The sequence below is a fragment of the Drosophila ficusphila genome, unplaced genomic scaffold, assembly GCF_018152265.1.
Source record: "Drosophila ficusphila isolate 14025-0441.05 unplaced genomic scaffold, ASM1815226v1 contig_470, whole genome shotgun sequence".
Taxonomy (NCBI): Eukaryota; Metazoa; Arthropoda; class Insecta; order Diptera; family Drosophilidae; genus Drosophila; species Drosophila ficusphila.
Genome location: NW_025064389.1, coordinates 3,239,142 through 3,256,507, shown reverse-complemented (window position 1 = coordinate 3,256,507; position 17,366 = coordinate 3,239,142). Strand labels below are relative to the sequence as shown.

The 17,366-nt window shown below is 38.2% G+C and overlaps 1 protein-coding gene and 1 non-coding gene across 2 annotated transcripts; both read left to right on the top strand.

Moving 5' to 3' along the window:
- Positions 1-5,128: 5,128 nt before the first annotated feature.
- On the top strand, positions 5,129-5,201 carry LOC122320360. Its single transcript, XR_006245625.1, has one exon. It is a non-coding gene; the product is annotated as a small nucleolar RNA Me18S-Gm1358 (small nucleolar RNA).
- Positions 5,202-5,271: 70 nt separating this feature from the next.
- LOC108087745 (60S ribosomal protein L15) lies at positions 5,272-6,246 on the top strand. Its single transcript, XM_017185267.2, has 2 exons — positions 5,272-5,687; positions 5,861-6,246. The coding sequence occupies exons 1-2, from the start codon at positions 5,379-5,381 to the stop codon at positions 6,164-6,166; spliced, it is 615 nt and encodes a 204-aa protein (XP_017040756.1). The 5' UTR covers positions 5,272-5,378; the 3' UTR covers positions 6,167-6,246.
- The last annotated feature ends 11,120 nt before the right edge of the window (positions 6,247-17,366 follow it).

Here is a 17,366-nt window from a genome sequence, read left to right as displayed (position 1 = left end):
ATGTTATGTATTTATTTGTGCCAGTGCTAATTTATTTAAATATTAATCTATTCGTCGGTGCGTAGGTGTTCTTATTTATTTACTTATATATATATATATATTTATTTAAACACATTTATTTATTTATTTGAACATATTTATTTATTTATATGGCATTATAAAAAGCCGGTAAACGCACGAAAACAAAACAAAAAGACAATAGAAAATTAAAAGCACATAATTAAAATTATAAAAAAAAAGGGCACGTAAATGAAAGAAAAATGAAATAAGAATTAAATAACAAATCAATTAACGTTCCTCATTAACAATCACGAAGCCAAATTAATCACTAACTAATTTAAAATTTAACAAACATGTAAAAATAACGGGTCCAGGCAATTAATCCTTTAAAATATACAAAATATCCTAATTTTAAGTTAATTATAAATATATATGTGTTTGGTTGAGGGCACCAGGCCGATCTGTGTGGGGGTATAAATTTATATTCCAACAATCACCCGTCTCAGCCCCTGACCCTTAGTGGAGCTCCAGTTAGGGAAAAGCTGAAAGGAAATGTGGGTTAATTAAAAGTTCTTTAATTACAATATTATACCCTTACCGAATTCTCGTGTCCTCGTTGTCCTTGTCCTCTTTCGTCTTCATCGTCGTTGACACTTTTGGATGATATGAATCCACTATAATTTTGCTTTGGCCCGTAAATTTCTAAAAATACAAAAAAAGAAAGAAACCATAAATGATTGTAAAAATTAGGTTGATAAATTAGTATGTGTAATAAGTAAATGTTGTTATGAATATGAGTTGCTAAGCGTTTGATGTTGGGGGGGAAGATGACAGGACGAGCCGTGACCAGGAGTAAGCCAAGATAGCCGCACGCCCAGGGGCATCCAACAAGATGATGTCCAGTTGGGGGTCAGTAAGGGAGGGTGCGTCCAAGGATATTTCCAGCCATGTCCCGAGCCTGCGTCCAGGAGAGATGAAAGGTGAATGTCAATTATAAATTCGAGTAATGTTTCTGTTAGCGTTTTATTTACCTTTGTTTTTTTTTTATTTTGTTTGTTTATTTTGGATTCCCAATCAGCTGGGATTTATGGTGCGACCTGTGGGCAGATGGGGAAAAATCCCTCCCTGAGTCGACTGGCTAGCCGGCCTTGCCCCTTCGATAAGCGGGTCGTAACAAGAATAAGCTAAAATTTTCACGTTTCAAAGTGCATAACCGCAGATTTAACATAACATAACATCAAAATAGCATTTAAAACTGAAAAATTTTAGCTTATTCTAGTTTATTTTATTAAAAATCTAAAACGGTGAACAGTGAAGTAAAAAGAGTACTGTTAGAATAGTAAAGAATAATAAAGAAAATATATAATAACAAGCTGAAAGTTATTTGTTAAAATCGATACCCCCCCTTCCACCCCCTTTACCCTCGCACTCCTCGTTTCCCTCGGAAAAAAAAATTTATTCTTAAATAGTGCTCTACAAGCACTCAAAATGCCAAATTTTTAGGAGTTTACGGACATAAAGCACCGTGTGTGCCACGTGCGGTAAATACGAGACCACACTCGTGTACTTCACACGAGTGTAATCTCGTTCTTACCGCACTAGATACACAAGGTACTATAATTTCTCTTGATCTGATGAAGACCCCACTCTAATTCCTTTTTCTGTTTATTGAGCGAAACATAGGGATAATAAACTGATTTTTTTCAATTAAATAAGTTGTGGGGATCGTAATTGAAATGTCGATATAATGATTAATTTGTTACTAATTCTTATAAATAAAAAATTAAATTAAAAAATAAAATTACTTTTTGAAAGCTGAATTCTTGAACTAAATAATAAAAAAAAATTGTAACGATAAGATTAATAGAACAAGAGATAATTGATTTAACGTGTTCAAGGATAGAGAAGACCATTGATATTGTCAAAAATCCTAACTTTGTAAAAAAAAATTTTTAAGCAAAATACAGATACACGTGTCTTTTTATTTTGCTTCCTACACTTCAAAAAAAATTTTGACAAAAATCGGAATTGTGACGCAAAAAAAGGTGTACGATTTGTAAAAGAACGTCCCATATATAGATTTTTAAAATAAAAGTTATCGAATAATTTTTATTTTTCAATTTATATAATAAAAATTGAAAATAAAAGTTATTGCGTAATTTTTATATAAAAATGTATATTTAATAATTATTACTAATTTTTTATTATTAAAATTAATTTTAAGTATTAAAAATCAATTTTTTTACGTAAAAATTAAGAAATAACTTTAATTTTGTAATTTTTTGCTTTTTTAATTATAACCGTTACAGTCCCTGCTAGAAACCACTCAATTTTGCAGGAGCCTGTTATGTTGACTATTTCATAAAAAAAATGTGCTATTTTTTTAGCTATTTAAAATAATTTGTAATATTTGATATTATTTATTTATTTATAGTCGACTAAAAAACCGTCGACCATCAAATTAAATTTTCGGAAATCGTATATTGGCAATAGAGACGTTGTTTGTGGCTATTGATACATAGACACCATGTTTACCGCCCAGAGTGACCGAATTGTGTATTTTAAATACTAAAATATTATTTACCCTTTTGTAGCTTTTGGGTACTTCGTATTTTCTCAACATCGTTTCGCACTCGCAATGCTACCATCTCTACATTCAAATTCACCGGTTACACTGTGCGACAAAAAAATTGTTTTAGTTGATTTTTTTTATTTTTCAGTTCTTTCAAATGTCCCAAAAACGCGCGGTTTTGCATATTTCACAGCCTTATAATCACATATTGGGAAAATATTTTTTCACTGTTATAAGCGGTCATGCAAGTTCAATATCTATTAATTAAAATGTATTAAGCAAATATACCGTTAGGCTTTTATAACAATGCTTTAAATTTTTTTCTCCCAGCTCTATACTCTGGGCGACTACGTATGGAACTTGTTACGCGAGGATACCTCTGAAAAAGCCAAAAAAAATCAGAAAAAAATTTCACTTTAAAAAAAAATAATAGTTTATTGGAAGTAAAAAAAAAAATAATATTTTGTGTTAAATATTTTCATAATAATAATTTCATTAAATTTATCATAAAAAAAGAAATCCTATCACTTAGAAGGTGGCATGAATATTTTTGTGCATAACTTATGCACCTTAACCGAAAACAATCAAAAAAGTAACTTAAACAAAGATTTTGTTAAATTTTGTCGCACAGTGTAATATGTACCTACTTGTGACCAATTTAATTGTTTTACGACCAACTCAAAGGTGAAGTTGCGCTTTAGGGGCTTTTGTTAAAAATGGGCTAGGAAACATATTCTTTTTTAAAAAAGCTACCTTGGGACCTAAACATTAAAAGCATGATTTCTAATTATTTATTTGTAAAAATAGCAAAAAAGCAACTGGCCATAGCTATTCTAGATCTTCACTCAGTGCTATAAAATCACTCTTAGTCATTTCGCAATCTTTACAGCGTTCAGTACCAAAACTTGCAGTGTCTGACATGGTGAAATTGTTTAATTTTATTATTTTTTTTTTTAATTTTCACACAATTGCAGCACTCTTCATCCACAATACATTCTTCAAGGTAAAGTTTTTCGCTTGAAAAACATGGCATTGTTTTAAAACCGGGTTGTCTCGCGGCAGTGAAAATTGCTATTTTAACAAATAAATAATAAGAATTCACGCTTTCCGCCACTTTTTTTTTATAAATGTTTAAGTCCCAAGGTAGCTTTTTTTAAAAAGAATAAATTTCCTAGCCCATTTTTAGCAAAAGCCCCTGAAGCGCAATTTTACCTTTTATTTAAGCTCTGACCAAATGTTTCAAGTTAACGCATGCCGACAACGTAACAACAAAATTAGCTTGAATTTTGATGTAAAAACCACATAAAGGTGTTTCTGCTTAGTGCAGATGACATATAGAAACGGAAAGGGGAAAACGAAGTTGTTTGTGTACATACGTGCGGAATTACAAAAATAAAAAGCTTGATAAATAAACAAATCATACTCATTTTCACGCATGATATTTGTTTGGAACTCGATGCAAACGTATCGACGCATTTCCGCGACAGTATCATCGCTTTTTTTCGAAATTGAGATTTTAATGCAAAATTGTTAGGCTCCTAATGTCTCACTACCTTGTGAAATATTATAACTGAAAACATTATAGTTCCGATAAAAATTAAGTTTCAATTTTATCGTATGTTACAGTGCTCCTAAGAGATGAAATAAAAAAAAAACCTTCTCCTGTAAAATTGGATATTTCAACATACGATACATACGCGGAAACGCGTCAATATGTTTACTATAGACGTCTGCATGATTACATTCATAACATACGTCTAAAGGCATACATTCCTCTCTGTGTAAATTAGTGTATTATTAAATGCAAGACGGCTTTTGCTTATTCCGCCTCTGCAACAAGTTGTTTAGGGACTGTCGCAGAGGCCAGCTGGTTAAAAAGACAGTTTCCCACGTTTGCCACTAACTCAGAAAATATCAAAAAAAATAATGTTTTTGCTTTCCAATTTAAATTAGTTGTAAGTTATTGTTAATTTAGAAATAAATAAAAAGAAAAGCCATAAATATTTACACTGCATTTAATTTGTTTTTATTTCCTTTTATTTACATTTGCAACTCGAATCATTCGAATGAAACGTCTCTGTTTTCAACGTTCTCATTTCACTTAATTCGTTTCCTTCTACCTGCTCTTTGTGGAAATGAGTAAGCGTAAGAAAGCCAACCCTCTCACACCATTTTGGCTTTGCTCTCAAATTCACTCAACTCATATTGAGCATTGTGCATTTCAATGTGTGTTTTTTGCCACTCATGCAGATGTCTAGTTTACTATCAGCATTGACCCTTAAGCAAACATATCTTGTGCGCATATCATATAATTAAATTATTTGGGAACGTTCTTTGCCATCGTTTCGCACAGAAGATGGGCTAACTTTAAATAATCGATGCTTGTGATTTCCAGAGCAACGCTGTATACACTGGTGTCTCCGTACCTTCTAGTGCTTACTTCCTTCTTTTGGATTTATACCGCCTTGTAAGTTGGTCGTGTCTTTAGTAATTTTTTTTTTTTCCCGTGTTAGTTTTGGGTATTTTTTTTTTTGTAATATTTCTTTTTGTATATTGTTTTGTTGAATGATGACATTTTCCATGCACCACTCTGATTATTTTGTAGATGATTATGGATTTCTGAATTAAATATGTATCTTGTGCATTGTTCCATTAGAATATTTTTCGCTCAATAACATTTTGTTTTATAGATGAACAAAATGTCTTTTATTGGAATAAGTTTTCAATGGAAAGAGTTGATGGACCGATGATGTGACGGTTACTAAATAACGAATGCATTTGTTACTAGGTCTATCAATTTGCAAAGATGGGGGCCTACCGGTACATGCAGGAACTGTATAGGAAGAAACAGAGCGATGTTATGCGATACTTGTTGCGTATTCGCGTTTGGCAGTACCGCCAATTAACCAAACTGCACCGTTCTCCCAGGCCCACTCGTCCAGACAAGGCAAGACGTTTGGGATACCGCGCAAAACAAGGCTTTGTTATTTATAGGATTCGTGTGCGCCGAGGGGGCCGCAAGCGTCCGGTGCCCAAGGGCTGCACTTACGGAAAGCCTAAAAGTCATGGTGTTAACCAATTGAAGCCCTATCGTGGACTACAATCGATTGCTGAGGTAAGAATTCCCATGTTTTTTTTTTTTTTTTTACGTCTTGTAAGTGATGATAAAAAAATTTGACAGAAATTCATGTTGATTAAACTTCCTTAGATGTCTGACGTTGTTTGTGCAAAACATGCTTTTGCCGTACTAAAATATATACTTAATCGAACAATGTTACTTATTTTTAGGAACGTGTTGGCCGTAGACTTGGTGGGTTGCGAGTTTTAAACTCGTATTGGATTGCCCAAGATGCTTCTTATAAGTACTTTGAGGTAATCTTGATCGATACTCATCACAGTGCTATTCGTCGCGATCCAAAAATCAACTGGATTTGCAAGCATGTCCACAAGCATCGTGAACTGCGTGGTCTTACTTCAGCCGGAAAGAGTTCGCGGGGAATTGGAAAAGGATACAGATATTCCCAAACAATTGGTGGATCTAGGCGTGCGGCCTGGAAGCGCAAGAACCGTGAACACATGCACAGGAAGCGATAATTTGTAAAAGTCCTTATTATCAATGAAATAAACCATTTTGTGCATTTTGTTCAAAAATGTTCACGGTCAGATCATATGTATATTGTATGGTGTTATTTCTGTCCCCATAAGGTATATAGGAGTGGCTCAACAAACTATTTGGACATTAAAACTTTGACCTACTGTACAAACTTACGTAAGTAATGTTAGTTAAAACTGGGGTTCATCAAAAATTGGTTATTTGGTAAAATTGCGCTTTAGCGGCTTTTGCTAAAAATGGTCTAGGAATTTTGTTTTTTTTTTTAATGGATACCTTGGGGCCTAAACATTAATAAAAAAGTGGCGGAAAGCTTGATTTCTAAGTATTTATTTGTAAAAATAGCAAAAAAGCAACTGGCCATAGCTTTTCTGGGTATTCACTCAGTACTATAAAATCACTCTGAGTCATTTCGCAACCTTTACAGCGCTCAGTAGTAAAATTGGCAGTGCCTGACATGGTAAAATTGTTAAATTTCTTTTGTTTTTAAATTTTCACACAATTGCAGCACTCTTCATCCACAACACATTCTCAACGGTAAAGTTTTTCGCTAGAAAAACATGGCAATGTTCTAAAACGGGTTGCCTCGCGGCAGTAATAATTGCAATTTTAACACATAAATAATTAAAATTTAAGCTTTCCGCCACTTTTTTATTAATGTTTAGGCCCCAAGGTATCCATTAAAAAAAAAAAAAAATTCCTAGACCATTTTTAGCAAAAGCCGCTAAAGCGCAATTTTACCTTTGTTTTTAAACAAAATAAATGCTTTTTAAATCCTAGAACATTTCGCTATAACAAAACACACCGTATTTCTAGAGTTCACAGGAGTCTGTTTAGGCTTAAGTAAATTTAAGTTAAAAAAAAATCAAAAAATTCTGGGACTTTCAATATAAAAAATAAATTGACTGTGTTTTAAATGCTTGTTAACCTTTTATGACGTTAAACCACGTACCTTAACGCCTTAATTACAAAAGTAAAACGAACTGTTTTACTTTAAAATTTTGACAGTGATTGACTGATTTCAACAAGAAGTATAGAAATTACAAATAAAAGGAAAAACTTTTTTTTAATGTTTAATGTCCCGGTATTTAAGCTTAAAACTGTATAACATATGTATGTATGTATATCAGGATATTTGACGAGTCTGTAAGAACGCGGACTTCGCGGTAACTACAAAAGTTGGAATATTGGAATAAAAAATGTAGATCCTTTTACGTCCAACTGCCTCGCTGTTGAATCCTTTATGTTTGTTTCAACGTGAAGATTACGAGGACTATAAGACTAAAATATTGGGATTGAGCGTGAACATTGTATTGATGAATACGCAACGGAAAAAGTATATGAAAATGTAATGTAATGTAATCAGAAATACGATGGCAAATGTTTACGAAAGTTTTCCACGCCTACCTTTACGCCCACTAGCCATTGGGTCGTTTCAGAACTGCTTACTTGTTACGCTTAATAAAAGTTTTTATTTGAGCAACGGATATCTAATAGTTGTGATACTTAACGAATGCGTTCTGTCTTTCTTATATATACATACTAGCTGACCCGACAAACGTTGTTTTGCCACCAGATGACTTTATAATTTCTGTACAAAATTTAAAAAGTCATCTGGAGCGCTGTAAACCATGAGGGAATATAGAAAGAACAAACAGCAAACATTATTTTTAAGTTATTATAATATATTACTTATAGTTATATATCATTAATTGTTGCTCCGAACGATGTCATTTGAAAGCATGAATTAAATGTTCGAATTGACTTCAGGAACACCTTAGAATCTGGATCCATGCCGATAAGTAAGCCGTTCAATGGTTCAGGTGGTGTCAGTGGCGTAGCGTGCCTTGTCGGGGCCCCGTATAAAACAATTTTTTGGAGGCCCTTATATGGAGGAAAAGATTTTCCACAAACAAGAATGGAGGCTAGCTTCGGCAAACCGAAGCTTTTATACCCTTGCCGTCATCAAATATGTCGAAAAAAATACATAAAGGCTAAACCACATCGAAGCTAAGACGATTTTTCTATTCATTTTCTATATTTTCGACTATTGTTCAAATGACGGCTACATGATATACTCGTCCGATTTTGATGAAATTTAATTCGGTTATCAAGAGTCGTTAGAAAACTCTATATTCCAAAAATCATGCTTGTCTGATGAAAAACAACGATGTTACAATTTGATTTCCGTTATTTCTATATAGATTTTTCGATCTTTCCTATGGCAGCTATAAGATATAGTTGTCCGATTTTTATGAAACTTTTTTCTCAATATAAGAGTTTTTAAAAACTTGATATTCAAAAAATCATACTCGTGGGATAAAAAACAACGTTATCAATTTATTTCCATTAATTTTGATCAAATTTAATCCGAAATTCAATAACAGTTCGAAAACGCCATCTTAAAGAAATCAAGTCGATCTGATCAAAAACAACGGCGTGAGAATTTTTTATTTCATTCTCTCGTATGGGAGCTATCCGATATAGTCGGCCGATCCGGCCCGTTCCGACTTATATACTGCGGGCAATAACTAAACAACTTTTGGGAAAGTTTCAGCAAGATTGCTTTAAAACTGAGAGACGAGTTTACATAGAAACCGACAGGAGGACAGACAGACGTACATACATATTTCGATTCAGATTGTGAAGCTGATCAAGAATATATATACCTACTTTATTGGGTCTGAGGTGTCTCCTTCACTGCGTTGCAAACTTCTGACTGAAATTATAATACCCTTTTGCTCTGCAAGGGTATAAAAAATATTGTGAGAAGAAATATTTATTTATCACATTATTTACCCATTTTACAAATAAAAATCAAATTTTAAATATTCACTCTTACACATTTTGGGGGCCCCCGTGGCCCGGGGTTCAAGGAAAAAAATCAATAAAAAATGTGGACTTATTTGAATAAATTCAGAAAAAGGCAAATCACACATCAATCTTTAATCAGTACGTGACGTTTGATCTTTTATGATTCATTGTGCAAGAAAAAGGTACAGTACAAAGTATAAGGTTACAATTAACAGTTACTATAATGTTAAAAAAAAATTGAAGCATTATTTATGTTTCACATAAAATATCTGCAAATAGCAAAATGTGAATACAGTATGTATTTTCCTTCAGAACATACACCTTAAATGAGTAACTTCCTTGATTTTTTCTTCGCCAAACGGTCGAGAACTTCCTCCGGATCAACGACAGTATCTCAGTGAATTGACATCATCGCGAGTGCACTTAGTCTGTCGTGGCCCATCACACTACGAGGTAGAGTTTTTATCCTCTTCATTGTTGAAAACGTTCTTACGACGCTAGCCGTTGTGACTGGAAGAGTAGCCATGACCTTGAGAAGAAGATTTATCCCGCGAAAAAATGTTCCATCACAACACTACAACAGTCTCAAAATTTCGGTTGATGGGTAAATTGATGAAATTTTGGCACACCATAACTTGTACTCAGCTTGAACTGCGGACAATGGCATTTCGTCTTGAAAGTATGGACCTAATTCTTCCAGTTCATCAATTTTTTTCTCGCAAGCATATCCTGGCAGTAGCAGTTGGAAACTGGCCCCCTCCCTGGATACGTGCCTGTGGCCAGCCAAGTCCATACGCCTTCATTCCTCACCGTGCGGTTCCCTGGTGGGCTGAGCCCAACCACCATTTCCTGGAATTAAAAATTGATTAATGAAATGTGTTGTTTTTAAGAAATTAAAATACTCGATTGTCCAATTTAGTTGTGAATTAGGCCAAAGCTTAGCGTTTGACCGTTTGCTAAAAAAGGTCGCAATTAAGTAGTATGAAGGGTTTGTGCGTGTAAATCTCTCATACCGTTCGGCGTTCCTTCTTTTCCCATGCAGCTCCTTAGGATTAGGTCACAAAAGAGAGAGCAAAGAGAGTTCTGCCGATACAAAGGTGGCAGAACATTTTTATTGGTGAGTGTCCGATCCTTGTTTCAAAAATTCAGCTTTGACCACTACAAAAGTAAGTCGGCGGTTAATTGAAATATTTGAAATAGTTGGAAACGAAATGTCTTATATACTTACGTGAAATATTACTTATATGGCTAGGTTTTTTTCTGTGGGGGAGATGGAATTATTTTAGTCGCCAGTAGTGGCTATGCTGACCAATTATGGGTGATGCGGTGATAGTACTTACCAAGCATCTTAGGTTGGGTGGATACGCAGTGGCCAAGAACACCTGACCATCGGTGCAAGATGCAAATTTCCGTCGCCTTGTAATTGAATATTTGAATTTGATTTTTTGTTTGTTTACCTTTTTGTTAGAGATCGCAGGAATTAAGTGTTGTGAGACGACGAGCAATCGATTTGATGTTGTCGGTCTGCGGGCACTCGGGAGGACTTGGCCTAAAGGAGATCGTTGAGCTCGCGGTACAGCCCACCAAATTAAAAAAAATATATATAAAATGGTCGAGGTGACGACGTCTCGCAAGGAGCTGACCTAGTTGTCGGTCACTCTGAACGGTGCCTTGTAGACAAATGCAATTGCATCGGGAAGGGGGACTGGGGAACTAGAGTTTAGCTGAGGAAGTGGGAGGCTTGTCCAGAAAAATGCTGGCCAGTGCTCCCGGTCGCAGAATCAATTTATTGAGCTGTGATCCATACTATATTAGTCTGTGATAAATAGTCTCATTTTCTTTGCAGTTTTTTGTTTGTCACATTAATTAATTTATTTATATTTTTTTTTTTTTGCTTTCTGTCGTTAATTTGATGTGGATTCCTGGGTTTTTCTTCCTCCTTTGGGTTTTCAATTTCCTGTCGGTTTCTAACTTAATTGGTACTTGAAACTTCACAATAGATTTTGTGAGTAAAGTATATTTAAACACTGCCAAATTGAAAACAATAACGATACAAATTAAACACAGGAAAATATGACAAGTTTTATTATAAGGTTTCAAAAGGTAACAAGCGGCGAGAAAAAACTTAAAGCGCGGGTGCGTGCGAAACGATCAGAAAGATAAACGAGACTGACTTAATTTATTTTACATCTTACTCCTCTTCCTTCTTCCCGCTTGAAACCGACGCGATCCACATTCGCCGTTTCTACTTCAACTTATTCATTCATTAGGTGGCACTACAACCCGATTCGGGTTTTGGCCGACCTCAGCGTCTCCCTCCAGGCGCCTCTGCTCCTCGCGCGCCTCCTCCAATCGGAAATACCCAGTGCAGTCAGGTTCTCCTCCACTTGGTCCTTCCATCGGAGCTTTGGTCGTCCCCTTCGTCGTCGCCCGTAGTCGATCCTCGCTTCAAACACCTTCTGAGCTGGAAATTCTTTATCCATACGCACAACGTGGCCGAGCCAGCGTAGACGTTGTATCATGATGCGCCGGACCACGTCCACGTCGTCGTACAACTCGTACAGCTCGTGGTTCATCCGAATGCGAAAGTCGTCCCCAATCCGAACGGGACCAAAGATCTTGCGAAGAATTTTTCTCATTTCGGTGTTAATTTCGGCGTCATTTTCGGTGTTAATGGCAGTGCCAAGGTACGTGAACTCCTTGACCACTTCGAAGGTATAGCTGTCCGCTACCACATGGGAGTCTAGGCGCCGCGCCTCCCTGCTTGTCGACAGCATGTACTTCGTCTTGCCCTCATTTACCGCCAAACCCACTTTTGCCGACTCTTTTTCGATAGCCGAAAATGCAGCAGTGACATCACGCTTGCTGCGGCCAATGATGTCAATATCATCGGCAAACGCAAGAAGCTGGACACTTTTATAAAAAATAGTGCCAGATCGATGTAGGGATCGCATGACAGGGGGTCGCCTTGTCTGAAACCTCGAACGGTATTAAAAGGTTCGGAGAGGTTCGTTCCTACCTTGACAGAGCTGATGGTACTGCTCAATGTCATTCTGCAAAGCCGTATTAGCTTTGCAGGAATACCGAACTCAGACATGGTGGCATATAGGCGTTCCCTCGTCGGGCTATCGAATGCAGCTTTATAATCGACAAAGAGATGGTGTGGGTCGATGTTATTCTCGTGGGTTTTTTCTAGGATTTGGCGTAATGTGAAGATCTGGTCTATGGTGGACTTACCAGGTCTGAAGCCGCACTGATAAGGTCCAATCAGTGTGCTGGTATACGGCTTCAGTCGTTCACATATTACGCTCGAGGACCTTGTATGAGATGGTAATCAGGCTGATTCCCCGGTAGTTGGCGCATATCGTCGGGTCACCTTTCTTCAGTACAGGACAAAAGACGCTGAGATTCCAATCGTTGGGCATGCTTTCTTTTAGCCATATTTTGCACAAGAGCTGATGCATGCACCTTATCAGCTCTTCGCCTCCGGCCTTAAACAGCTCTGCAGGCAGTCCATCAGCACCGGCTGCTTTGTTGTTTTTGAGCCGCGTTATAGCAACTCGGACCTCGTCATGGCTAGGTAGTGGTATATCCACATTGTCGTCGATTGGTGGTATCAGGCTGCTTCCTCCGATGGCGGGATTGGTTCATTGGTTCCGTGTGGGTGGGCGCTTGAACCCAATGGTCGCTTCAGCAGCAGCTCGCATGGAGTGGGATATGTGCGCCCAGAGTCCGCCGGCGTCAACAGGGAGAGGGATAGGTTGGCGGAGCAGTTCCGAGAGGTGAGTGGAGTAGGCCATTGCTGTCCGTTGTGATCGCAGTCTAGTGACGTCAAGCTTTCGTTGCGTGATGGGGCGTATGTTTTTCGCTCGGCATAGCCGCATGCGTATCTTGGCTGCGGTAAAAGAGTGGTCCGAGTCAATGTTGACTCCACGAAACATACGCACGTCCATCACGCTTGAGGCATGCCTTCCGTCTATCACAACGTGATCAATCTGGTTGCGCGACTTTTGATCAGGGGAAAGCCACGTGGCCTTCTGGATGTCGAGGTGCCGAAATCTGGTGCTACTCACTACCATGTTTCGCGCCGCGGCGGAGTCAATCAGCCTGAGACCATTGTTCGAGGTGGTCTCATGGAGACTGAATTGACCGACGGTGGGGTTAAAGATGCGTTCGCGCCCGACCTTTGCGTTGAAGTCCCCGAGGATAATCTTCACGTCGTGGTCTGGGCAGCGGTCGTATGTGTCCTCGAGTCTCGCGTAGAATGCATCCTTAACAGCATTGTCCTTCTCCTCCGTCGGGGCGTGCGCGCAAATTATGCTTAGATTGAAAAACCTAGCTTTGACGCGGATTGTAGCCAGTCGTTCACTCACTGGGGTGAAGTTGGAGACGTGGTGGCGAAGTCTTCGGCTTACTACAAATCCGCATCCAAATTCGCGCCTCTCCGCATGGCAGCTGTAGTAGATATCGCAGTTTGCTCGCTTGGAGCAACCTTGTCCTGTCCATCTCATTTCCTGGATGGCGGTAATGTCAGCCTTTAATTTTTCGAGGGCATCCGCCAGTTGGATAGAGGCACCTTCCCAATTAAGGGGCACAACTAGTGTGACGGCCAAAAAAAAAGGTGATTTTTGGGAATTTTTATTAAAAAAAACTACTTGATCAATTATTTTAACATTTTCAGAATATATTTATACATGTTTGAAGAATATACAGTAAAAATTTTAAAGAAAAAAAGTAAATGTTTTTTAAGTTAGAGCCGATCTCCAACGGCGCTAAAAAAAAGTGCCTCAACTGCTGCAGTGATTCCGGCCCTCTCCGTGGATGAAATCAAAAAATGAAAAATTCTCGTTAAATTAGATGATATTGTCTATACAATGACCTACGATAAATAAAAAATATCAAAAATTGACAAAATGGCGGTGTTAAAAAAAAAAAAATCGAATTTTACCCAAAATTTTGGTCGTTTTTGGCCTGCCAAAATTCGATTTTTGATCAGATCAAAAAATCGATAGGTCATTGTAGAGAGAACTATATATAGAACATGTAAAAAAAATTTGATAGTGATCGGATCATTAGTTTTTGAGTTATCACTGCAGCAAATTCGGAAAATGCTGTTTCGAGAAAAACGCGTTTAAAGATAAAATGATCGCTTGCACTGTTATGAGAGCGGCGGCTCTTAAAATTGCTATAACTCAAAAACTATTTGAGATATCGATTTGAAATTTTAATATGTTATTTTTAAAGGTTTAATCTACCGAAATATGAAAAGAAAAAAAAAAGATTTTTTTGAAATGTCACACTAGTTGTGCCCCTTAAGGGTTCGGACATTCCAGGTGCATATCCTTAAATCGTAGTCCTTTTTCGTTTTGCGGTGGTTGTCAACGTAAGGGAGGATCCTATATGAGGCTTTCGCTTTGGTCTCCACTGGGTTTCTTTTTTTTTACGAGGCGGGTTCCAAACCCTGCGCTCAACCGTTTAACGTCCGGGTGACATCGCTGCACACATTAGCTCACTATGTAGCGGATGCTAAGATAGCTACCCAGGAGGTGCCACGAGGAGGCTGTGTGTCAACTTGAAATCATTCGAAAACAGAGATCGCACTGGCGGCCACCAAGTTGACCGCGATCAGAAAACTTTATTCTGTACGAATGAAAGCCATCCCATCCCATCATTCAACTTATTCTACTTATTTTATATTTGCTTCACTACAAGTTCCATTTCAATTTAATTTCTTCTTACTTAATTATCTTATTCCTAATATAAAAAGGCTGAAATAAAAAGGCTGAAATCAGCCAACACCGCCCGCGTTGAGCACCTACTTCACCCCTACTTCATTCAATGGGCAGGAGTGCCAATTTTTGCATGGCCCTTTTAATATCGCCGTTGGTGGTTTTCAGGTGGACGACCTTGAACTTTCCGTCTTTCCCCTGCGTGTACGGCGGTTATCCCATCCACCAGCCACCTCTGCGGCGGGCAGTTGTCCTCGGCCACGAGCACCAATTGGCCGACCTTAATATCTGGGTACTCCTTGGTCCATTTCGCCCGAACCATTAGGCTCCGACGACAACTCGTCGACCACTTCAGCCAGAACTCTTGCTTGAGCGAGCGTACAAGCAACTTTTTTTTTCGGGCACCTTCTCCTCCGTTGGGGCCTTCAGTGGACCCGTGTGCTGGCGTCAGTGCTTCTCCATCGTTGGGGTCCTGGCTGAGTGGGCCTACTGGCCTTGAACTGAGGGTTGCCTCCACGCCTACGAGGAACGTCGTCAACTCGTCCGCGGTGAGTAAAGCGCGACCTGCCGTTCGAAGGAGAAGGCCTTTCGCAGACTTCACAGCGGCCTCCAAAGTGAGGAGACTCCTTCTTCGGAAGCGTAGCGTTGGACGCCGGTCAACTCTGCTCTCAGCCTCTCACCGAACTCCTCCATGCGATTGCTCGCGCCCACGAAATTCGTGCCGTTGTCGCAGTGGACTGTCTAGTGGACTGTCTTGCTTCAATCCTGAATTTCAGCTATTCGGTTTCCAACGAAAACTGATAAAATCGACGGATGAGACTTCACCCAATAAAGGACTATTTCAGAATCCGACCAGAAAGTTACTTTTTCAATTGGGCTTGATACTATAGGCCTGATTTTATTCAACAGATCAGCTGCAACATGAGCCGCACAAAGTTCAAGACGGGGAAGTGACCTGGTTTTTAGAGGGGCTACCTTGGATTTTGCCGTTAACAACATGGCTTTAATTCCGTCAGCTGTTCTTGTACGAAAATATATACAACACTATAAGCTTTAATTGAGGCATCGGCGAATACGTGCAGTTAAATTGGTTGAGATAGTGCAGTTTTTAAATATCTGGGAATCCTTAACTGATGGAGGTGCAACAAATTAACTTTAAATTCCTCCCATCTTGTACGTAACCTCAGTGGTACCGACTCATCCCAATCTAACTTTTCCATCCATAGCTCCTGCAGTAGAATTTTTACTTTTGTCATTAAGGGACATATGGACATAGGGACATCCCCTTGGTCATCAAATAACCGACCGGACACAGACAAAATATTGCTTTTTGTAGCACGAAGATCTTGAAATGAATCCTCTAACTGAAAATGAAATTCACCTTCTTTGGGAAACCATCTTATTCCTAAAAATTTTGTTGGATCCGATTCGGCTACTGCCAACGACTTGTCTGTGCTTTCGGAAGTACATAGCTCCGCACAATTGGAATACCATATTACATCCCGTTTTATCGTTTTTAAAACTTGTATACTTTCAGCACCAGTTAACAAGTCGTCGACATAGAAATCCTTTTGAATCACTGAAGCTGCTGCTGGGTTACACTACCTATGCATCTCAGCTAGCCGCATCAAACATCTTATGGCCAAAAATGGTGCAGAAGCGGTTCCATAAGTAACCGTGTTGAGGCGACATATTTGCAATGGTTCTGAAGGATTTCTTCTCCACACTATGAGCTAGTAAATCCGTCATCTTCATGTATGCTTATTTGGCGATACATCTTAGTAATGTCCGCAGTTAATGCGTATTTATGGAAGCGAAATCGCAACAAAGTGGAAAACAGCTCCTCTTGAATGGTTGGGCCTACCATGTTTGGCAACTTCAAATGAGGTTCCTAAAGAACTAGGTTCGTTTTTAAATGGAAGTTTTCCTTCAAATCTTCCATCTGACAAAATTTGGACATTTTCAATAAAAAGTTTCTCACACATCTGCTGTTCCTCTATGTATCGTACTTGCAAATTCCTTAACGGCATCTCTACTAAATCCCAAAATTTTTGTAGTGTATCGTTTATGCTACTTAAACTTTCTTCCTGACATTTGAAACTGTTAACAATTGGCCCAATTGGTGTTTTGGGACACCGATATCTTCCAGACACAATCCATCCTAACAAGGTTTTTTGCAGTGTGGGATGCTCAGGGCTTTTCTTAATTGTCCAACCACCATTAACTCAAAAAACGATTCTGCGCCTATTAACATGTCTACTCTTTGTGGTTTATAGAACTTCGGGTCTGCCAAGTTAATATTTGATAGTATATCTCAGCCCTGAATTTCTATTGCTTGATTTGGCTGATATCCTGAAATCGTTTTGGGTATGCAGAAATTTGCCATGTTGTAATTGCTATTAAACCTAGATTTTATAGCTGTGTGAATTCTTATGCTGTTAACCGATACCGAGTAAGTTCACATTCGCATCATCTTTCTTTATATGCAGATTACTAGCGAGCTCCTCAGTCACAAAATTTATTTGCGACTCTGAGTAGGTCTCTAGCTAGAATGTACTGTCCACCTTGGCGTTTGACATGTACAACTGCAGTAGCAAGTATTACCTTATCTGGTACTGTGGCATGCGAAGTAGATGAGCTT

What these genes read in the sequence shown, in the direction of transcription:
- LOC108087745 (XM_017185267.2), top strand. Translation starts at nt 5,379, where the DNA reads ATGGGGGCCTACCGGTACATGCAGGAACTGTATAGGAAGAAACAGAGC. An exon ending in GACTACAATCGATTGCTGAG is followed by an intron (nt 5,688 to 5,860) that starts GTAAGAATTCCC and finishes ACTTATTTTTAG; the next exon opens with GAACGTGTTGGCCGTAGACT.